At 43.4% G+C, this 23,603-nt stretch overlaps 2 protein-coding genes across 2 annotated transcripts; both read right to left on the bottom strand.

Annotated features, from left to right (window-relative positions):
- Positions 1 to 1,290: 1,290 nt before the first annotated feature.
- c9h2orf80 (chromosome 9 C2orf80 homolog) lies at positions 1,291 to 7,540 on the bottom strand. The gene is made up of 8 exons (XM_085764544.1): positions 7,414 to 7,540; positions 6,547 to 6,628; positions 6,373 to 6,455; positions 5,473 to 5,563; positions 4,484 to 4,561; positions 3,801 to 3,888; positions 2,876 to 2,985; positions 1,291 to 1,368 (listed from the first exon to the last, which is right to left on the bottom strand). The coding sequence occupies exons 1-8, from the start codon at positions 7,491 to 7,493 to the stop codon at positions 1,291 to 1,293; spliced, it is 690 nt and encodes a 229-aa protein (XP_085620670.1). The 5' UTR covers positions 7,494 to 7,540.
- Positions 7,541 to 10,794: 3,254 nt separating this feature from the next.
- sgo2 (shugoshin 2) lies at positions 10,795 to 21,331 on the bottom strand. Its single transcript, XM_085765050.1, has 11 exons — positions 21,207 to 21,331; positions 19,439 to 19,614; positions 19,262 to 19,336; positions 18,377 to 18,426; positions 18,192 to 18,304; positions 16,922 to 17,452; positions 15,931 to 16,573; positions 15,142 to 15,286; positions 14,082 to 14,796; positions 12,352 to 12,472; positions 10,795 to 11,398 (listed from the first exon to the last, which is right to left on the bottom strand). Exons 1-11 carry the CDS (start codon positions 21,289 to 21,291, stop codon positions 11,233 to 11,235), a joined length of 2,820 nt encoding a protein of 939 aa, XP_085621176.1. The 5' UTR covers positions 21,292 to 21,331; the 3' UTR covers positions 10,795 to 11,232.
- Positions 21,332 to 23,603: the final 2,272 nt, after the last annotated feature.

Here is a 23,603-nt window from a genome sequence, read left to right as displayed (position 1 = left end):
ATTTAATGCGCTGGCATCGCTGCCAAAAGTCTTGATCCTGGGCATAGAGCAAAAAAAACCCTGAATCATCAACACAAAAAAGTCGTAGCAGGCAAATTGCTGACCCGCCATGCCCCCCCCCCACCCACCCCGTTGTGATTGATATTATGGACGTTTGCGTTTCGTCCCCTGATCCATCATCAGCTGGATTTGAAGTTTTGCAGAATGGCAGAGGTCATCACAATGATGATAATAATAATAAACCCTGCCCTGGTTCTTGCATTGCTGCACCCCCCATTTCATCTACCCAGTTCATATTTGTATTAGTTCATCTATATATCGGATAAAAGGCTATTACATCGGCTATTACATGTTTTATATAAAGAATCTCATGCTAAAGAGGCTCCTTTTCACTTTATTATGGATATACAGGATAATAATTACAACATTAATGATTCCTTCCTTCTGAATTAACTAGACTTTTTTATATTACAGACACAAAGAATGTGAATTTGTTTTTGCAAAAACTCAAAGTCTTTCCAAGAATATTTGTCTTATTTCTTGTCCGAATTGTTGCACTCCTTCCCATCTACTCACCTCCGACAGCCGAGCCGACTCAAACCCCAACAACTCTCTTAAGCACTGCAACCTTTTACTTGAGCACTGTAGCACCTTATTACATTGTCCAACAAGAAACCCTGCCCTGGTTCTTGTTCTTGCATTGCTGCACCCCCCATTTCATCCATCCATCCCTGACAGCTTTTTATTACGCACTGTAGCACTTTATCACACTGTACTATATCTTGGTTTCGTTGTGTTCTCAACCCATCCTAGCACAACTCAACTCATCAAGAAACCCTGTCCTGGTCTTGCATTGTTGCATCTTCATCCATTTTATCCATCCATAAATAGTCTTTTTTTTCTTCTTTTTTTCTTTTTTCATAGTAGCGTCATGTTAATCTCTCTTTGTAGTTTGTTTGTCTGTTGGTTTCTGTTGGATACATGTGTTTTATGAATTCTGTTGTTATGTCCTTGTGTTTATTTTAATGGCTTTTAACACCTTGCCAGGAGGACTAAAGTCGGAAACACTGGCACTTTTACATTTTACTGTGTCCATTAATGTGCATTGTCCTCCTTAAATAAATAAAAATAAAATAAAATAAAATAAAAAAACACAGAGTGAGTGAACAGAGAGGAGGCTGTGCTCGGGTTTTATTTCAACATCTCAGTGTTTCGGTGACAGAGTGAGAGACAAAGCACAGACGGAGCAGCGGAGGTCACAGGTCACAGGTCACCGTGACGACGACTTCTTCAGTCCTGCAGAGACTCCTGGGAGCCCTCGTAGTGCTCGGCCCCTCCCCCTCCCCCTCTCTGACCGTCGCTGCTGTCCTGAGGGTCACACACACACACACACACACGTATATGATGATGTCATGACTGTTTGGATCCACAGGGGGGCAGCAGAGGCTGAGTTAACCCTTCCCTTCCTCCATCCTTCCTTTCTCCCTTCCTTTCTACCTTCATTTTTTTTACAATCTCTTTTCCCTTCCTTGCTTCCTTCCTTCCTTCCTTTCTCCCTTCCTTCTTTCCACAATCCCCTTTCCCTTCCTTCTTTCCTCCCTTCTTTCCCTTCTTCTTCCTTCCTTGAACGAATCTGTTCCCTTCCTCCATCCTTCTTTCCTTCCCTTTTCCCTTCCTTCTTTTCACAATCCTTTATCACAATCCTTTTTCCCTTCCTTCCTTCCTTCCTTCCTTCCTTCCTTCCTTCCTTCCTTCCTTCCTTCCTTCCTTCCTTCCTTCCTTCCTTCCTTCCTTCCTTCCCTTCTTCCTTCTTCTTCCTTCCTTGAACGAATCTGTTCCCTTCCTCCATCCTTCTTTCCTTCCTTTTTCCCTTCCTTCTTTCCACAATCCTTTTTCCCTTCCTTCCTTCCTTCTTTCCCTTCTTCCTTCCTTGAACAAATCTGTTCCCTCCCTCCATCTTTCTTTCCTTCCTTCTTTTCACAATCCTTTTCCCCTTCCTTCCTTCCTTCCTTCCTTCTTCGTCCTTCCTTGAATGAATCTGTTCCCTCCCTTCCTTCCTTCCTTCCTTCCTTCCTTCCTTCCTTCCTTCCTTCCTTCCTTTTTGACCAAATTGACCCAATCTGTTCCCTCCCTCCATCTATCTTTCATTCCTTCTTTCCTCCCATCTTTCTCTTTGTCCTTCCTTCCTTCCTTCCTTCCTTCCTTCCTTCCTTCCTTCCTTCCTTCCTTCCTTCCTTCCTTCCTTCCTTCCTTCCTTCCCTTCATCCTTACTTCTTCCTTCCTTTTTGACCCAATTGACCCCATCTGTTCCCACCCTCCATCTATCTTTAATTCCCTTTCCCCTTCCTTATTTCCTCCCATCTGTCCCTTTGTCCTTCCTTCCTTCCTTCCTTCCTTGGCCCAGGAGGACAACAGGAGGGTTAAAACCTGATCAATAAGGGATGATTGATCAGCTGATATCCTTCATGTTCACATAAACACACTTTTTTTTTTTGCAGTGATCCTCAAATATGATTCAAACAAAACTGTGCTGGAGGTTCAACATTTTACTGTTTAACAATAACAAATCAATAACTTTGATTATTGATAATGTCCTCTGAATAGAATCGATAGAAATCAGCAGAAACAGGTGAAAATCCTCAGATTAATAATTGTTGTGAGGATCAAACCTGTAAAAACTGAATGAACAACAACACTGACGTCACGTTTCTCTAGTGGATCGACCAATGAGAAACATCGGTTCTGATCACCGAGACAGACGATTGATCAGAGGCTCTGATCGATCAGCTTCTATTGATTTTCTCCTCTATATTCTGCATTAATTGAATAATATATAAATATATTAACAACAGCGTGAACTGCTGTGGAGACTCACACTGAGGAAGGACTGAGACGAGGATGATGAGGATGAAGGCGGCTCCTTCCCTCGTCCAGGTGGAGCGGTGACCTTTGACCTCTCTGACAGCCATCGCTTCAACTTCTGATCTGTGACGAGTTCAGTTTATACACTATTAAACACTTAATTATTAGTATCAATACAGGATGAATGATGGATTATAATTATTCAATAATAATGATTAATTCAATCAATCAAACTTTATCTATTGAGCACTTTTCATGCACAAAGAAGCAGCTCAAAGTGTTTTACATACAGATGGAAATTAGCCTAGAGCTAAATCTGGTGTATTTACGTATTGTGTATGTTCATGAATACGCAGAGTCCCGTTACAAATAAACAAATAAATGAAATGAAACTTAAAACATTGGATACAAAGATATCCTCCCGTCACACACACACACACACACAAATTCACACACATACGTACTTATACAGAATTAAAAACACTGAACGATTTGAAGTGAGCAAACACCAGAGTGAATAAAAAGAAGATAAGACATAAAAATGAAAATAAATGAAAAGTACAAAGACATACTAAGTAAGGTACGACGGAGTATTAGGGCCACATTGACAAAAAAAACAAAAAACACATACTTTGAGAATAAAGTCGTAAATTTACATGAATGAAGTCATACATTTCCTACAAGAAAAAAGTCATAACATTACGAGAATAAAGTCGTAAATTTATGACTTTATTCTCGAAGTTTGTGATTTTTTTGTTTGTCAATGTGGCCCTAATACTCCGTTGTAGTACGGGTCATAAAAGGATAGAAAAGAACAGCATAAAATAATAAAGAATAAATAAACATACAGTATATTTAAATAAAAGAGGAAATAAAATGTTGAAACTCTATTAATTTAACTTCTTATTAATCAATATTAGTTATTGATCTCCACTCACTGTGCTTCCTGGAGTGGTGCACGGCCTTGTAGGAGCCGAGCATGGCCAGAGGATGGTAGGAGAGAGAGAACGGGTAGACGATGGTCGCCTGAGGTGGAGAGAGAGAGAGAGAGAGAGAGAGAGAGAGAGAGAGAGAGAGAGAGAGAGAGAGAGAGAGAGAGAGAGAGAGAGAGGTTATCTAATCACACACACACACACACACACACACACACACACAGTACAGTATATGATGATGTCATGACTGTTTGGATCCACAGGGGGGCAGCAGAGGCAGAGTTAACCCTTCCCTTCCTCCATCCTTCCTTTCCCCCTTCCTTCTTTTCACAATCCCTTCCTTCCTTCCTTCCTTCCTTCTTTTCACAATCCCTTCCTTCCTTCTTTCCTTCCTTCCCTTCTTCCTTCCTTCTTCTTCCTTCCTTGAACGAATCTGTTCCCTCCCTCCATCTTTCTTTCCTTCCTTTTTCCCTTCCATCTTTCCACAATCCTTTTTCCTTTCCTTCCTTCCTTCCTTCCTTCGTCCTTCCTTGAATGAATCGGTTCCATCCCTTCCTTCCTATTCATTCCTTCCTTCCCTTCGTCCTTACTTCTTCCTTCCTTTTTGACCCAATTGACACACACACACACACACACACACACACACACACACACACACACACACACACACACACACCCTCTGGCTGTACCTTGGACTGGTGGTTGGGGAAGGAAGCAGCTGGTTTACATCTGTACAGAGACAGGATTTCCTCCACAGGCAGGTGAGTCTGAGACAGAGACAGAGACACAGGTAACAACCGCTCCTCTCTTATTGATTATCTATTATTGATTATCACCAAATCACTGATGAGTTTCTCTGTTTCTCTACAGTACCTGTCAACTTCTTCTTCTTCCTCTGCCTTTTTTTCACTCTCAGTTTCAGAGTCTTTTTCTCTCATTTAAACACAAACTCCTTGATCAATTGGTGTTTATTGTTTTACACTGCAAAAACTCAAAATCTTTCCAAGAATATTTGTCTTATTTCTTGTCAAAATGTCTCATTTCTAGTCAAAACTAATCTCTTTCCACTTAAAATAAGACTCATCACCTAAAAATGTACTTGTTTTTAGATCATTTTCACTTGTTTCAAACAAATTTTCACTTGAAATAAGTAGAAAAATCTGCCAGTGAAAGCAAGTTTTTTGTGCTTGTAATACAGTAAGAAAGAAAAACTTGCTCCACTGTCAGATTTTTCTACTTATTTCAAGTGAAAATAATAAGTATATATAATAAGTGAATATAAGTTTCTAAAAACAAGCTACTTTTTATATGACGAGTCTTATTTTAAGTATAATGAGATTTGTTTTGACTAGAAATGACATTTTGACTAGAAATAAAACAAATATTCTTGGTAAGATTTTTGAGTTTGTTTGTTTTATCAACTTTTATTTCAGAAGTTCATTAAAAAACTCTTTTTTTTCTCTTTACTTAGTTTAATTTCACTCGTTTTAAGAAATGTGCTACATTAATAAAGTTATCATTTGTTTATTATAAGCATTAATAAATTAGAAAAATAAAATTAAAGAAGTTTGGTTGTTGACAGACACCTGGATGGATCCTTCCTTCCTCTTTACTGTAATGTATTTAACCTAAATGAGACGTCAGTGTTTTAATGAAAACAGTTTTAATTTCCTCTCACCATGATGATGCCAGCGAACGACGACAGGATCATGGCCTCGCGCTCCAACCTGTCGGGGTACTGAGCTGCTCCTGAGCTGCGGGCTGCTCCACTGGCACACAGAGGAAACAACAGGAATCAATTCACCATAATCATAATTATAATATTGATTATTGTAACCACAGGAGACAGAGGAGACTGAAATCTTCACCTGCTCTGAGTCTGAAAAGTCTCAGGTGAAGTTTTATCTCCCACTCTAAACAACAGTGTCAATTTGTATGTGAAATATTATTATATATTAACTATAGATAGACATAGAGCAGATAAATGATGGATTAGTTATAAGAAACTTCGTTAGCACTTTACTTGAATAGGTATTCATAAGATTGACATAAAACTGTCATAACCATGACATAACAGCTGTCATAAACATCAATGAATACTTATGACAGCTGTCGTTAAGTGTCATTCGGTAAGTTATGTCACTTTTAATGCAAAGTTGACATTGTTTGAGATGTTTTTGTTCTGACAACTTGACATAAAGACAATTTAAACTGTCATAGCAGACCTAATTGCCAAACTTTAAAAAATTATGTCAAGTTCTCATAACAAAAACATCTCAAACAATGTCAACTTTGCATCAAAAGTGACATAACTTACCGAATGACACTTAACGACAGCTGTCATAAGTATTCATTGATGTTTATGACAGCTGTTATGTCATGGTTATGACAGTGTTATGTCAATCTTATGAATACCTATTCAAGTAAAGTGTTACTGAAACTTCATTTATCCCTAAGAGGAAATTGATTATAGGCTATTATAAATGACACTGTGACAGCACCGTTGGACCAAATTTAAAATATTCCAGATGATCTTCGTCACATTTCTAAATGTTGATTTAATCTGGATTAAGCTCACATGATGTCTCTGTGGAGGACGTCTCGGCCTTCGTCCCTGTCCAGCCACCAAAGGGCGACACTGATGGCGAGGTCATAATGAGCCTGTAACGTTCAGACAGAAGAACATAAAGACGTGTGGAGACAGAGAGGAGGAGTCACAGGTCACAGCTGCTGTTACAGATGTTTTTACTACCAGGTCGTCCAGCAGGGAGGACGTCCCCCGTCCCTGAGGGTCAAACCACTTCTCTCTGAGTCTCTGTCCGATGTAATCGCCTCTGTCCACGTCCACAGGGAATAAAAAAATCAATTAGTTTGGAAGTTTAAAGGGAAGACACTAGGCTAAAGGTGAATAGGGTAAAAATTTGAACTAACACATATCACCAGGACACTTCCCAAGTTTATCACTTACATTAAGACAAATATTTTTTGTATTACAAGTTCTGTCAAATTTTATGTTTAAATATGAAAATGAGGCAATATCTGATGAAATATGCGCTAATTTGCATACATTTCCAGAACCGAAATCCGAAAAAAGGATAAAGCCCCTTTAAAAATTCTTGTTTTATTTTGTTGACATATTAAAGTCAGAAGTTTTTACAGAGGAGGATTTTGGATATCTCTTTTTATCACTCTGTAAATGAGAAAATACTGTCATCACCAGCCCTAAAAATTAAAATTTCGCCATGTTTTTAGGAATAAAATGTTGTATAAATCAGGCTGTGAATGATATATCAACAATCCCCTCTGTAAAAACCTTCAGAATATAGACAGGAATAAAACTGGAAGGTTTGGTGTCTGTAAGTGCTGCTGAAGTGGAGGTTTCTAGCTCAGAGTCTGAGTCTGAAAAACTTATTTTGAGAAAACGGCCTTTAAAGACTTGTATAGGCTACTGTAAAATTCTATAGATTGTTAATATAAATCATACTTTTACGATTTGTTGCTGATAAAAAGGAAAAGACAATTTTAGAGCATACATAATTGTTCAGGAGAGAGAGAGCTTTACAATGAAAAACAGTGTTTTTGCCTGTTGTCTTGCCATTGTAACGTCTCGTTCACTCACATCAGAGCCTCAACGTCTCGTTTCAGCTGCTTCGCCCCCATGATGTCCCCCACCTGCTGCTGCTGCTGCTGCTGCAGCATCCACAGAGGACAAGACAGACAGAGGACAGGGCTCAAACTGGTGTGGCTAAAAGACAGAGGAGAACGGGCGACTTAACTCTGTCTGAGGTCGAGATTAAACAGCTGCATTAGTTTAATTAGCTGCAGTGAAGCCAGGAAACTGACACCTGGCGCGCACACACACACACACCAGAGAAAAAACTGCAGATAAAAAAAAGTTTCAGCTACAGGTGGAAGAATAATAAAAGAGAGTTCATGTTCATGTATAGAAGATAAATACTACCGGTATATGAAAAAACATGCCAATGCCATTTGATTGTTTCCACAAGTTCTCATGAGCATCCAGAGTGGAGATGTGTTCTGTGCTTCTACAGGAAGAGAGAAGGGTCAAACCAGTGGAAGATGATGTGTGTGTTTTTAAACTGTAGTGTGATGACTGCTGTCTTTATACAGTGTGTTTTGTTCATTAAACACAACCAGTGAAAAATTTGGACAAACCTTCTCAATGTTTTTCATTTTTATTACTTGTTACTTACCATAACTGTAGATTCAAACTGGAAAGTGTTAAACAAAGCAAAATATGTTTTATATATTAGTTTTTTCTTTCTGCTTCGATGCCAGCTTTTTTTCACACTTCTGATTCTCTCATCCTGTCACCTGGAACAGTTTTTGTTTTCCAACAGTCTTGAAGGAGTTTCCAGAGGAGCTGAGCACTTGCTGGCTGGTTTAGTTCAGGTGATTAATAATACTTTTGTTTTTTTTTTGTTTTTACATTAAAGTAGAAGTAAGCGATCCGGTCGTTTTGGCTAATGCTGCGTTCCAGGAAGGCTTTTGAAACCGTAAATTACAGCTTCAAGTCACAACTTACGACTTTGTAGCGTTCCAGGCAACCCACTCGTGTTGTTCCGACCTGTTTTACCTGTGAAAGTCACTATAACGGCCACTCGTAACTTCCGACCCGTGAACTCGTACCAGATCGAACTGGTACGACTTCACAGGTCGGAAAAACACGAGTTACGGGCTGCCTTGAACGCACCATAACAGTCCTCGTCTCTACGTCACCACATTCAGGCGCGTCCCTTGGCTGCACACACAGCCCTTCATGCCGTTCTCTCTCCTCATTGGACAAAACTTGTAGGATACGAGAAAAGTTTTCTCCTCGGCGCAGAGCAGAGCAGAGTGACTGAGAGACCCGTGTTTCGGTCCAAACACTCTATGTAAGTGATTGCTGTCGGAAGATATAACTATTTAAGACTTATATTAACACAAATATATCGCTTACTTCTGCTTTAAGGACCCCTTAATTGACACAAATTAGACCATGGACCACCACTGGACAAAATTTTGAAGCAAACACCAGAAATACACATATTTGTTCTGAGACTAAAGAACTTTTGTAGTCAATGTACGTTCAAATTAGGCCCAATGGCGTACATTTTTGGAAACATTGTAGAGAAATTTCTGGAAAAAAACGGGTAAAATTTCTCCATTAAAGTTAAAAAAAATTCTAGAAAAAAGTGGTAAAAATTCTCAAAAAAAATAAAAATAAAAATTCTAGAAAAAAGTGGTAAGATTTCTTAAAAAAAAAAAAAAATTAAATTCTAGAAAGAAGTGGTAAAAACAACAAAAAAATTAAATTTCAAGAAAAAGTTGGGTACCCCCTTGAACCATCTTAAGGACCCCTGGGGGTCCCCGGACTCCACTTTGAGAACCATTGTACTATGTAACTCCATGTGTTCTTTCATAGTTCTGATGTGGTAGTGATAAAAATAAATAAAGACCATTGAATGAGAAGGTGTGTCTAAGCTTTTGAGTGGAGGTGTACCATCAAAACCAATGACTGAAAATATCATGTGACCGATATTTAAAGGGACAGTATGGGACTTTATTGGCTTTTTATTGACAAAAATCAAATATCGCTTTCATAAATACGTATTTCACTGAAGTGGAATCGCGCCCGCATACAAACGAGCGCTTTCTCGTACCTTAGAATGAGATGTTACAAGTCGTTACAAACATACAGGGGGGGGTTCACCGAACCTTCTCTGCCATGTTGAATCGCCATGTTTTACGTTCAGTGTCACCATGGCTGTAAGTAACCACAAACTCGGGCCGCCGGAGCTTCTCGGCTCGGGGAGAAAGTTTTCCAGACAGCGCCTGTTAAAACTGTCACCACCGTGTAGCTAGTGTGAGGAAGGACGGAGGCACCGGTGTTGCCTTCAGGTGCAGTCAGACACCTGAATGACGCCGTGAGTGACGCCGTCGGCAAACCGACTGGATGTTATTTTACTCGACGAGAGAAAGCCAGTAAAACGTGGGTCAGGTAAACAATACGACATCGCCATGACAACATATTGTCACGCCTGTATTGTTTTGCCTCGTGCTGGCGGACCGTTTGTTTACATAGAGGCTTGTTTATCCTGATACATGCAGCGTGTGTTGTTTTTCTGACTTCTGCCCGAGTTTACGTAAACGCAACAGCAAGAATACGTGCCGACATGCAACCGCACCGCTAGATGGGGGTAAATCCCATACTGTCCCTTTAAGATGTTTTTTCACACAAAGATAGAAAAAGAACAAGATTGTTTTTTCCTTTTGTTTGGTGGGAGAGGGTTTTACTATATTGTATGTTATATTACTGTTACACAGGGTTTCTGCAGGTACCAGCAAATCTAATTTCATGCTTTTTAATGCCATTTCAAACATTTTTAATGCCCGTGACTGTAAATACTATACGTGTGCATATATACATACACTTACCTATATACACATATACACACCCAATTACTTGGTTCTGCATGTTTATCACACCAATAGGGGTTCACCGACTGCAATTTTCTGGCCGATCACCGACTTTTAAAAAGCCTGACCTGCCGATTCCGATTTTTGCTGATAGCGATTAAAAAAAAAAAAAGTCAACAGTAGCCTGCCACCACCTAAAAATATTAATTTAGAAAATTCTCCATTTCTTCACCCACGTTTAATTTTACTGTAGATTAACTGTATAATCCCCCTATTTTTCTGCTCTTTGTGCTCTATAGGGATGTAATGATATCAAAATCTCACTGTATGAATCAATCAATTTTTTAATGCCTTTGAGAATCGGATTTAATGCCTTTTAAGGCCTTAATTTTAGCAAAATATATTTAATGACTTTTAATGCTTTTTAATGACCTGCAGAAACCCTGGTTACATCTGTAATAATAATGATAATAGAAGGAGAAGTAGAAAAGACAGATTGCTGCAACAGATGCCAAACTGAATCCACCTCGTCTGTAACATTGTAACATTTTAATACAAAAACACACACACACACACACACACACACAGGAACAATAAACAGTGGTTACATTAAAACAGATGAGCAGTGTCGGTACTCACCGGGCGACTACAGACCGAACCCGACGCCGAGCCACAGACGGACACAAACACTTGACTTCACATGACGAGACCAACGGCCACAGAGCCACAGCGAGTCTGTGACCTTTGTGAACACTGAGCCGTTGACTCCCGGCGGCTCGGGTGACCGGACCGCCGTCAATAATTCATCACCGACCTCCTGTCAGTCTCTCTGACAACACATCGCTGCGCCCATGACAACAAACAGGTGCATTGTGGGAGGAGGATCAGTCCAGTCCATACAACTGTTGTAAACAAAATCTGTTAAAGTGACTTTAAGAGCAAATTTTAAAAAAAAGTTTTTATTAAGAATAACAGAAAACTGAACATTAAAATAAACCAAAATAAAACCAGAACAGATTCAGTCCATTAACACGGATTCGCCCAGCTGCGGCTTCGCTGTCGTCGCCTTCTTCTTCCTCTCCTTCTTCTCTTTCTTCTTCTTCTCCTTCTCCTTCTTTCCGTCCTTGAACACTGGGGAGCTCAGGAACATGCTGTCGGTGAATTTATCTCCTCGTCTTATTTTGCTGTTTAAAAAGACAAAAAACGACAACAGAGAAAACAAACAGGTTTAATTCTCTAAAACTCTCAGTTGTTTCCTGATGTTAAAGGGATACGCCAACTTTTTTTTTTTCCGTGTCTTGCCTCACTCCCGAGTCCATGACCAGCAGATAGACACCATCCTTTCGACTGTGCGTGCAGCAACAAGGGAGATAAAGCCGTACTCTGGAAGTGTATAGGTAGTGTTAGCCTGCCTCCACCTAAAGTCATCAGAGAAACTCTTCAGCAACTCTAAACGGAAATCGGCGGGCCGATCTTCGTCTCAGAGCTGACAAAACTCTCTGGTAAGGCATCTTGAGCGGTCAAATGCCGCTAACGGGACGAGATCGGTCAAAACGGAGGGTTCAAGCAAAGACGGTTTATTTTGGTTCAAGCTAGCTACATCGAGGGTAGGTTAGCTTCGTAAAAGCACAAATTCTATCATCATGGTTTTCCGTATGTAAAGAGCAACAGGTGTTTTATTTTGTGAAAGTAACCAGAAGTGCGTTGGTCACAACGGCTAGCTTGAGTAGCGCCAAATTCGTCGGGAACAAAATTGTAAACAGCTGGTATTTAGACAAATTAACGACACACTGCTGATCTAAACGGCTACTTTCTCGCCTAAAAATGTTTGAAATGTCGATAAAGTCATATATTACAGAGTTTAGAGCTAAAATGAAATCAGCTTCTGACTGCTGATTTTGGCTCTGGTAGGAGGCAGGCTAACACTACCCATACACTTCCAGTGTTTGAGCTAAGCTAATTACGGGCGATACGGCTCTATCTCCCTCGTTACTGCACGCACAGTCGAAAGGATGGTGTCTATCTGCTGGTCATGGACTCGGGAGTGAGGCAAGACACGAAAAAAAAAAGTTGACGTATCCCTTTAACGGCGCCGACCGAGCGTCTTCGGCCTCAGGCGGCGGTGGGACGTCCTCACCTGTTCAGCGACGGCTCCTTGTAGCTGACGACGCCGTGACGCCTCCTGGTCCGACCGCCGGGTTCGCTGTCGGGAGTCGTGATGGTGTTGGTCAGAGACGTCAGGACTCGTCCTGCTGCAGCTGCAACAACAACAACAATGTCAGATCAGAGAGTTACTACTTGTTATACTACTACTACTACTACTACTACTTCATGTCATAAATAAATAAATAAATAAATAAACAAACAGAGAGAAACAAGCTGCAGCCTCTCTTCTGATTGGCTGACTGTTTCCTGAGTGATCCCAATAACAAAAGAGCAAATTTCAGAATAAAAGTCTCAGAGAAACCAAACCCTGCAAGTTGTTGGATGGATGGTGGGTCCAGGTGGGCGGGGCTTATGCTGCGTTCACACCGGACCTTTTGTTTTTCTCGCTGGCGACAAGTTTACATGTTAAAGCAGAAGTAAGCGATCCGGTCGTTTTGGCTAATGCTGCGTTTCAGGCAGGATTTTGAAACCGTAAATTACAGCTTCAAGTCACGACTTACGACTTTGTAGCGTTCCAGGCAACCCACTCGTGTTTTTCCGACCTGTTTTACCTGTGAAAGTCACTATAACGGCCACTCGTAACTTCCGACCCGTGGACTCGTACGAGATCGAACTGGTACGACTTCACAGGTCGGAAAAACACGAGTTACGGGTTGCCTTGAAAGCACCATAACGTCTTGTCAGCCGATGGAGTTAGCAGCCCCCGCCCTCGTCATGGATCTATTGGTCCTCGTCCCTACGTCACCACATTCACGGCGTCCCTTGGCTGCACACACAGCCCTTCATGCCGTTCTCTCTCCTCATTGGATAAAACTTGTAGGATACGAGAAAAGTTTTCTCCTCGGCTCAGAGCAGAGCAGAGTGACTGACAGACCCGTGTTTCAGACCAAACACTCTATGTAAGTGATTGCTGTCGGAAGATATAACTATTTAAGACTTATATTAACACAAAAATATCGCTTACTTCTGCTTTAAGTCAATGCAAACGAGCGATTGAGTGTTTAATCGCTGAGACGAAAAATTGCTGGAGCTCCGAGCAACGGAGCGATTTTTTGCTCTGTAAACAGCGGCAGCAAGTACAATGTCAGCCGTGCTGGACCAAAAGAGCGACTCCGAGCGAGGTGAAATTCACTGGAATCGCTTGAATGACATCAGAGCGATCTGTTGTATCGTTCCAAACTGATGAGCGACTGCAGCTGAGTGACAGCGATTTTTTTGGAGCGACACGAGCGACAGCGACAAAAATAAAAGGTCCGGTGTGAACGCAACTTTAGGGTGACTGCTTTGTTGTGACATCATGAAGTCACAGGAAGTTATGACGGCTGGTTTTAAGGCTCATTTGATCAATCTGTTGCTTAGTTATTAACAGGATACAGGCCAGAAAAATGTCCTGACTAATCACTGGATGTCAGGAAGTTTATTTTTTCTCAAATAACTGGAGCGTTTTAGCCCAAATTTCTCTGTCAGCCAATCAGAAGAGAGACTCAGAGCCTCCTCCTCTCTTCTGATTGGCTGACACCGACCTGTTGTTACTAGAGCTCCAGAGAGAAGCTGAGAGAGAGAGAGGACATGGAAACTGCACTGAGTTTTTTTTTTTTTCCTTCTCATGATTGATTTGATTGATCAAAACTCTCGTGAATCAGAATTCTAATTGGTCCAAACACACCGACGTATAAGTTCATAGTAACGACGACACCTCACCTGGAGACGCTTCATTGGTGGCGGCGACGACGACGACAGACTCCTCCAGCAGCTCCGCCCTCGTCGGACTGGTCGGCACCGACGGCGGCTCCGTGACGGCGGCGCTCACGTCGAGGTCGAGCCACGGCGGCGCCTCGTCCGTCAGCAGGTCTCCCAGGTTCTGGTGCAGCGTCTCGTCCTCCGTCGTCCGCCCGTAGACGACAAACGTCTCCCTCGGGTTTCTGCTCTCCGCGGCCGCGAGCAGCCGGGAATACGTTCTCCGCTCTTTCCGTTTCCGCTCCATCCGGGACTCGGACCGGGCGCCGTTCGAGTCGAAGAAGTCGCTGAGGTCAAACATCTGCAGATCGTCTGATTCTTCTTCTTCTTCTTCTTCGTTCCTCTGAGGCTCTTCGAAAAGACGTCTCACATCATCCGTGGGTCTGGATCCTCTGTTGCTATGGTTACTCCTCCTCTCCTTCTTCTTCTTCCTCCTCTCGTCCTTGAACACGTCGTCACACTCCCTCCTCTCCGCCGCTGCCGCCTTCGTCTTCTTCTTCTTGCTGGACCGACTCGGCTCCTCTCTCCGGGCTTTCTTCGGTCTCTGAACCTCTGATCCCGTGTCCGTGGCGTCCTGTTGCAGCGGCAGAAGCACATCATCCTGGACGCTGCACCTGTTCGATTCCTCTGCGCTGCTCCCCGGCTCCACCCGGGGACGTTTACCGGAGCTCGGCGTCGCCTCCACAGAGACTCCCCGACGACGTGACGCTGAATGCCGCCCGACGACGTCTCCGTCTCCGCCCTCGTCGACGCAGCTCCGACCCCTCGTCACCGAGACAACGAACCTCCCTCTGTCGTTTCGTCTCTTGCTCATGTCGTCGTCTTCTTCTGCTTCTCGGTGAAGCCGCTCCGAGACGACGAACGTCCCTCTGCACCGAGACTTGAGGCGTCCCGCCGAGCTTTTGCCCGGCGGCGGTTTGTCGTCGCCTCTCGGAAGAAGAGAGTCTGGACCCGTCTGGACGCCGTCGGGACGCGGCGGCGGGGGGGCGTCCTCAGGTTCTTCTTGGTCGTTTCGTCTCTTCACATCGTCTTCTTCTGCTTCTCGGTGAAGCTGCTCCGGTCCGTCCACCGACAGAACCGGCGTCCTCGTGCTCTTCTTCTTGGACCTCCCGCCGCATGCGACTGTGGACACCACGTCCTCCTCGCCGTCCTTCTTCTCCGGCGATAACCTGACAGTAGGGGTGGGAGAAAAAATCAATTCACATAAATTCACGCGATATCTTTTTTTGACGATTTTAAATCTTTTTTTTTTTTCCAAAAGTCTTTTTTTTTGGGGGGGGGGTGTTTTTAAATATTGTGCAATGTGCCTTTTTTACATACAGCGAGTACAGGTTTTGAAAAGGGTTTAAGTTCACTTTATAATGGAGTATGTTAATTTATAGGCTCCTACAGTATTTGTGTGACTAAAAATTAGGGCTGACCCAAAAAAATCGAAGCTTCAAAGCTTCATTCGTTGCCATGGTAATCGATCTTTAAGTCCGTGATCGATTGTTTTTTTTTCTTCCTTTTTTCCTTTTTGACACCGGTTCTCATCGGCAATTGTTACATTAAAATGAGAAGGCTACTTGGCATCCTGGAAACCTGCCTGATTTTGGAGATATGCAATATGTGTTTGTTTGCCATTACTTTCATTATTTCCGCTACGACCCCCCCCACCCCCGTCGCAGCTTCGATTTTGATAATCGGGTCAGCCCTACTAAAAATCGAGAGAATCGGCAATATCGTAGAATCGCAATTTAAATCGAATCGCCATCCAAAAAAATCGTAGAAGAATCGAATCGGGAGAAAAGCGTATCGTCCCAGCCCTACTAACCTGATGGCGTCTCCGTCCGCGGCCGCCGCTGACGTGTCCTCGCCCTCGTCCTCGTCGTCGACGCAGCTGCGGCGTCCAGCAGGAGACGGGAAGTCCAGGTCTGGCGACGCCGCGACGCTCCGACCCCTCGTCACCGAGACGACGAACGTCCCTCTGCACCGAGACTTGAGGCTTTTGCCCGGCGGCGGTTTGTCGTCGTCTCTCGGAGGAAGAAGAGAGTCCGGACGTGTCTGGACGCCGTCGGGACGCGGCGGCGGCGGGACGACGTCCTCGGGTTCTTCTTGATCGTTTCGTCTCTTCACGTCGTCTTCTTCTTCTTCTGCTTCTCGGTGAAGCCGCTCCGCTCCGTCCGCCGCTGCCAGAGTCACCGTCGTCCTCCTGGAGACCGACGGCGTCCTGCTGCTCTTCTTCTTGGACCTCCTGCACGTGACTGTGGACACCATCTCCTCCTCGCCGTCGTCCGTCTCCGGCGGCGATAATCTGACGGCGTCCTCGGCTCCGTAGACGACGTGGTTTTCGGGATCCCTGAAGAGATCCTCGAAGGACGCCATCGCCGTCTCTACCGGTCGGAGTTTCTTCTCCTTCTTGCCCAGTTTGGGGATGCGTGACGCTCCGGCGCCGCCAACGGGCTGAAGTTTGGACACTAGGGGCGGGAGAAAAAATCGATTCACATAAATATCGCAATATCTTTTTTGACGATTTTTAAATGGATTTTTTTTTTTTTTAATTTTTTAAAATATTATGCATTTGTTCGCCTTTTTTACATACAGAGAGTCCAGGTTTTGAAAAGGGTTTAAGTTAACTTTATAATGGAGTATCAGTATGTTAATTTATAGGCTTCTACAGTAGTTGTGTGCAGATAAATGTTAAACATGCAGACTAAAAATCGAGAGAAACGGCAATATCGTAGAATCGCAATTTAAATCGAATCGCTATCCAAAAAATCGTAGAAGAATCGAATCGGGAGAAAAGCATATCGTCGCAGCCGTACCGGACACATGAATGTCTTCGGTGTCTTCTGGCGTCCGGTCGTCGTCCGTCTGTGGCGAACAGTCGCCGTCCACGGTCTCGGACTTCTTCTTTTTCATCGGCGGATTCGCAGACGAACTCGACTTCGACTCGGCTTTTTCCTTCTTCTTCCTGCCGGGTTCCTTCCTGCCCGGTCTCATGGGTTTGGTTTCCACGGTGACGATCTCGGTGGCGACGGCCTGTGTCATGTCCATCGTTGCGTTGAGGAGCAACGTGTTCTCCGGTTTGTTCTGCGGCTCCGGCTCCATCGGCAGCGGCGCCAGTCTGGACGACTTGTCGCTGGCGCTGCTGAGACGCGACGATGACGACGACAAGGAAGTTCGACCGCTCGACGCTCGACCGCACGCCGCCGCCGACTTCATGTCGAACTCCGACTGAACCATCGCCATCGACAGACGGTTGATTTCGTCCCGTAGCTTGTTGGACGGATGCGACGGTCCCAGCTGAGACCGTCGGCACTGGCTGGAACGCCTGGTGTCCACATCTGGAACATCTGTTGAGGAAGGAAGCAGTTGTGGAAAATGTACAAACGTGAATCTTACTTCAGCGTCACGGGGAAAATAACTGATAATGAGCAACATTAAAGGAATAGTTCACCCAAAAAATTAAATTGAATACTCTGGAGTAGTTTTTTATTCCTCAAAGTGCATCTGGAGACCCGGGAGGCCGGTTCGTAGTCCAACGAAAACTTTATATGAGAGTCAATAGGGCCTGACACAAAAACGTCCATAAAACTACACAAAAACCATTTAATATTCCTCCACACTGCTCGTCCACTGCAATCCAAGTGTCCTGAAGGGATATAGTCCAGAGTTTACCCGAAACAACGTCATTGAGGCAAGTCCGGTCACGTCCGCGTGCATCGCCTGAACGCGAGAGCGCGCACCAGGCAAATTCAACACAGGACTGTTTAGGCTGTAAAAATGTCCTAAATGACGTTGTTTCCAGTAAACTCTGGACTATATCCCTTCAGGACACTTGGATTGCAGTGGACGAGCAGTGTGGAGGAATATTAAATGGTTTTTGTGTAGTTTTATGGACGTTTTTGTGTCGGGCGCTATTGACTCGCATATAAAGTTTTCATTGGACTTCATTGGACCATGAACCGGCCTCCAGATGCACTTTGAGGAATAAAAAACTACTCCGGAGTATTCATCAGCATGAGGGTGAGTCAATAATGACTGAATTTCATTTTTTGGTGAACTATTCCTTAAAAAAAAAAAACACTTTACCAGTGTGAGCGTCAGTGTGTTTCTTGAGTCCATCCTGGACACACGAGACGTTCTCATCTAGGATTTTCTCAGTCGCGTTCTGGGGCCGAAGAGGAGACGACGGAGCTGTGAGACTGAAACGAGACGGTAAAGACGGTTTAATCAAAAACAAAACAAACATCAATCTGAGTCGAGAAGTTACTCACGTTTCCACTGCAAGATTTTCCTCCACGTCCTCAGATAGTGTAGGAAGATCCTGTGGGTTGTAAAACAATCAGACGTCACATACGTTGTGGTTAGGTCACAGAAGATAAAGACAGTTTTATGTCATGTAAAGAAATGTATGCTTTATTTGTTTCTTTTTGAGGCTGAGAGAAGCTGAGAGAAGAGATGTATTTTAATAGATCTTCTCATGGATCAATTCTTCAAAATAAAACACAGAAAAAAGTGTAAAATAATAAACTTTTAAACATCTTCTTAGACCTGTTTCCAGGACACTTTAATTCTGTATTTTGCACCATATTAATACGACAACATTCATCCAAACACTTGAAATTAAACATGTAATTTTGGACGTTTTTTTTATTCTGTTCATTTTTGTGAAACTGCTTGTGTGTGACAAATGTTTCTTTTACTTGCAGAATAAAACTTGAAACAACAGGATGGCTTGTTTGAATAAAGATGTCACAGAGGCTACAACTGAACGGTTTTGCATTTCCGGTGGAATTGCATTGAAATGGCGTTTCCATGGTTTTCAGTCATCATAGTTGCGGTAAACGCATGGATCTATTAACGCTGGCTTTTAACACGGATGTCAATTTGTGTGATATCCACTGTTAAAAGCAGATGTGATGATCCATGCGTTTTACAGATTTTCATTGAAAAAAATAAAAAATCCATGCATTTACCGCGAATACCGAAACCATGGAAACGCAAACATAAAATTCGACCGGAATAGCAAAACCAGCACACGTTTTTGACGTTCAGAAAAAGGTCGATATTTTGACCTGTACTCTAAGTCTCATCAGGTTATTGTGGTTCATAATAAAAAATATAGGTGTTTATAGCGTGATTTTGATTTTATTGCTTACACTGTCGGGGAACAGCTCAGCCACCAGGCCAAAGTGCTGCAGGGTGTTTTCATGGAAGTCTTTCAAGATGAGGAACTGGGACAGAAAACAAAAACAAGACACAATCAACCATCAGAATAAAAAACAACATTTTTGACACTTGTACAGTCAGGAGTATAAACCAGCAGCCTGACTGACCAGTTTCCTGTCCTTGTATTTCCTGGTGGCGAGCTCGAAGCACAGAACCTCCACCTGCTTCCTCAGACACACGATCTCCTTCTCCAGCTGCATGTTCCTCTGCTTCTGCACCTGCAGAGCCAGAGCCAGAGCCCGGTTGTTGTTCTTCAAGGAGATCTTGAAGAAGGAGGACGAGTCTGGTGCGGTCGAGAAGAAGAAGAACAACAACAACAACAACATTGATTCTTGTTAGGAGACTTAACTGGACTCTGTGTTTTCCTTGAACAGGGATGCAAACGGGTCAGTACCAAAAAAAGAGGGCAATTGTCTGACGGGGGGGGGTGCTCACCATTAACAAATAATTACATTACAATAAGTATTGAGTGCATACATAGTTTTCAGAAGGCTAACATTTCTATATTAAAAATGCTTAAAAGAAAAAAAAATCCTTTGCAGTATTTCAATTTTGGACATACTGAATTTTAGGTCTTCACTGAATGTTAGTGGTCATAATTATTACTATTAAAATGAACTGAATAAATAAAGACATGGGATGCGGCTACGCACCGCTTTGGGTAACGAGCGTGCATGTTGCGCGTCTACATTGGAGGTCGGCTGTTATCAGTATAATCAGAGGCAACCATGAATGAGTTTGCCTCAGTTTCACGTGATTGTCACTGTCAGCCTGTTAGTATAACATTTTACTGACCCGAGCTGAGACACTGAGACCCCCCCCCCCTCAAAACAAAAACTCTTTGGATCTGAACGATTCACACAAGTCACCTAATTGGTCATGAAAAAAGCGAGTTGCGCTTTTCGGCGCGCTGTTTGCATCCCTGCTTGAAAATGAAACACAGGGTTCCAGCGCGCCCTAGAAAACCCATGACAATTTTCCAGTCATGGAAAACACATGGAAAATGAGAAAAAAAAAATCTAATGTCCTGGAAAGTTATTTATCACATCGTGACATCAGCTACCAGAGCTCGATTTGACTTTTTCAGACCCCACCAAGGATTTTTTTCCCCAAAAGAAATACCTAGCCAAAAAACTAGAGACTTTAACCCTCCTGTTGTCCTCCTGGGTCAAGGAAGAAAGGAAGGACGAAGGGAAAGATGGGAGTAAAGAAGAAAGGAAGATAGAAGGAGGGAGGGACCAGATTGGGTCAAAAAGGAAGGAAGAAGTAAGGACGAAGGGAAGGATGGAAGGAAGGGAGGGAAAAGGGAAGGAAGGAAGGGGAAAGGATTGTGGACAGAAGGAAGGGAAAAAGGAAGGAAAGAAAGATGGAGGGAGGGAACAGATTTGTTCAAGGAAGGAAGAAGGGAAAGATGGGAGGAAAGAAGGAAGGGAAAAAGGAAGGAAAGATAGAAGGAGGGAGGGACCAGATTGGGTCAAAAAGGAAGGAAGAAGTAAGGACGAAGGGAAGGATGGAAGGAAAAGGGAAGGAAGGGAGGGGAAAGATGGAAGGAGGGAACAGACTCGTTCAAAGAAGGAAGGAAGGAAGGAAGGAAGGCAAAAACAACATGTTTGTGTTGTTCTATGATAAATTTGTCATAATTTCTAAACATGTAAGAGATTATTTCATTTTCAGTCAGAGCCACAGCTGCACATCTTCTCCAAAGCATGAATGGGAAGGGGATGTAGAGTAGTAGTAGTAGTGTATGACGTAATAACATGTCGGTCAGACTGTAGCAACTGAAAATGATTTCTAGAAAAGAGTGGGAACCCTGTGAAACACCGTGAGGCACAGACACGTGTCGGTCTGTGACTCAGCGTGTTGATATGAACTCACTGAGGAGCTTGTTCTTGATCTTCGATGCTGCAGCTACAGCCGGTTTGGAGGCTTTGGTTGGTCCCATCGTCTTCTCAGTGAACATGATTAAATCCACATGAACGACAGCGTGGATGGAGAAATCTGTGACCTGAGAGAAAAAAACACAACACAATGCAAAGTTTCTTTAAAGTACAGCTCACAACATGACATTATATTTCATACTCCAGAGTCCCGAACATACGCTTCACCCCTGTAGCAGCAAAGTCTGGTTGCTCTGAGTTTTGACTCAACTTTTGCTTCATTTTTGTTATGTTTCTGTATGTTTTTGTCGTATTTTATCAACTACTGATGGATACGTCTGTGGGGAGAGGAGGACGCCACCCTCCTGTTCCAGCTGAGATGAAGAGGCGTTTTCGTGGTTGTCGTGCTGCTGATGGTGCAAAGGTTAAAGATTTAGAAGTAGAGATACTGTAGGTCCTTTTTGCTGTCAGTCATCACGGGAAATGTCAACTCTGACTCTGTTTCCCTGATGGATTCACTGGAGGATGTGGTGGAGAGATGCACACTAAATAAAACTTTGGGGGTTAATAAAGTAAGATTATTTCATAGTATGTGTAGAAAATACAATTACATGATGGTTGACGCCTCAGAAAGTTTCATAAACGGAACATTATGGGAGATATTTAGGTTTTAAAAGTTGTTGTCTTACAGTTTGTGTCTTCTTTGAAACTTGTCGATTAATAACTTTGTTGACAAACCAGAAAACGTAACTTTATAGTTAATTTTCTCGTCAGTTATTAGCGACGTTAGCTTTAACATAACGTCTGGATGCTAACCGGTGCAGCCAACTCTGAGCAGCACGTTACTCTCAATATGAAGGCGACACTCACCGTCTTCACCGTATCACCTCTTCAGCTCAGAGACTCACCTCGCTGCGTGACTCAAGCCTCTCTAGTACAGTCTCTAAATCTGGAGGTCTAGCGGCATAAAGCCTCGACGAGAGCTCACCATAGAAGTGCTCAGCCTCACGAACACATAGACACAGATTCATCCTGAAGCGCTGACACCGGTCGCGACACGCATAGTCCACGTTCCTCTCGCGTCCTCCTTTCAACCGCTCTCACCGAGTAGCGAGCTAGACTTCGCAGTCAAAATAGTCAAACGAACAAGAGCCGCGCGATCCCCGCGCGAGCGCCTGCGCAACTAGACTAGCGGCGTCAGCTATAGTCTACAAAACCGCGCGTCTGCGGAGACGGCGATGTCACCTAGCAACCGACTTCTCGCCTGTCAGTCCTCCTCTGATCACGCCTCCAGATAGCACAGCGCACGACAGCGCCAAGTCCTCTACATCTGAGTCAGAACCGATGGCAGTCTAAGCTTACTATCAGAGAGCGTATATCCGCACACTATACGCCATTAGCTCTCAGGCACGTCTGCTCACGTACGGGTACTACGCACATCAAGTAGAATAGCCCCACAATATATCGTAGTCACTGTCGCTCTGCTTGCTCATGACCGTACTGACTGTCACACACGCAATCTCGCAGCGCGACAAGACAGAAGACTATGCCCGACGTCTCGCTCCTTTAGCTCCATTCTGCTTGTACAGAGTTGAAACACCACTGACACAAACCAACTCGACACCGCAGCCGGAGACAGCTCCTAGCCATTCTAGAGCACACAATAGAAACAGCACTCCGTCACTTTTCGCGAGATAAGCTGTCGAAGTGTGCGCGCGACTACCGCAGCTTGCGTTGACACTGAGTGACTTCTCTGATACAGCACTGCATACATACTACAACAACATCAAAATGGTAGATGGTGTTGGGCTTGGGGGGGTTGGTAGTGAGTTGAAGAGTGTGGTGGTGGATGTTATATATAAGCTTTTGTGACTGATTGTAGTTGAGAGGGGAGAGGGCGACACACACACATTGTTGGATGAGTGGTTGAGTTATATTTAAAAGGTTTTGTGGGTATCTATATGTGGCGTTTGGGGTTAATGGGAGTGACACACAGCGCGGTGGGCGGACGGTAATTTGATTATCAATTAATAAACTGCATTAAACTAGGGAGAGTAAAATGGTAAACAAAGTGTATCTTTTTGATGCGAGCGAAGATTATATTCAAGGAAAGAATGTTTTTGTAATAGTGTTGATGTGAATGAGATGGTGGTATTTGATTGTGCCTGTGGCAACAGGGGCTGACGAGTAATGGGGTCATAATCGGCAGGAGATGGAGGGTGAATTCTAATGTGATTCCATATACAATGGGAGGGAGGTGGCGAGAATGAGAGGATGGAGGAACTCGTGGGGAGATGGAGATAAAGTATGTCATGAGCTCTCACACACCACTAACACGCACACATTTTATATGCAAACATAGAATTACACATATAAATACAGATGCCATACCATC

Source organism: Trachurus japonicus, chromosome 21 (assembly GCF_045865225.1).
Source record: "Trachurus japonicus isolate A0001 chromosome 21, Traja_1.0".
NCBI classification, from domain to species: Eukaryota; Metazoa; Chordata; class Actinopteri; order Carangiformes; family Carangidae; genus Trachurus; species Trachurus japonicus.
The sequence above is the reverse complement of the archived record's forward strand: the minus strand, read 5'-3'. Positions and strand labels throughout refer to the sequence as shown.

Coding starts and splice junctions, on each gene's coding strand:
- c9h2orf80 (XM_085764544.1), bottom strand. CDS start 7,493: ATGCTGCAGCAGCAGCAGCAGCAGCAGGTGGGGGACATCATGGGGGCG. Junction 6,629..7,413: donor CGAGACGTTGAGGCTCTGAT/GTGAGTGAACGA, acceptor GGACGTGGACAG/AGGCGATTACATCGGACAGA. Junction 1,369..2,875: donor CGTCTCAGTCCTTCCTCAGT/GTGAGTCTCCAC, acceptor TGTGACCCTCAG/GACAGCAGCGACGGTCAGAG.
- sgo2 (XM_085765050.1), bottom strand. CDS start 21,291: ATGTTCACTGAGAAGACGATGGGACCAACCAAAGCCTCCAAACCGGCT. Junction 16,574..16,921: donor CGAAGACATTCATGTGTCCG/GTACGGCTGCGA, acceptor TCCCGCCCCTAG/TGTCCAAACTTCAGCCCGTT. Junction 11,399..12,351: donor AAGGAGCCGTCGCTGAACAG/GTGAGGACGTCC, acceptor CTTTTTAAACAG/CAAAATAAGACGAGGAGATA.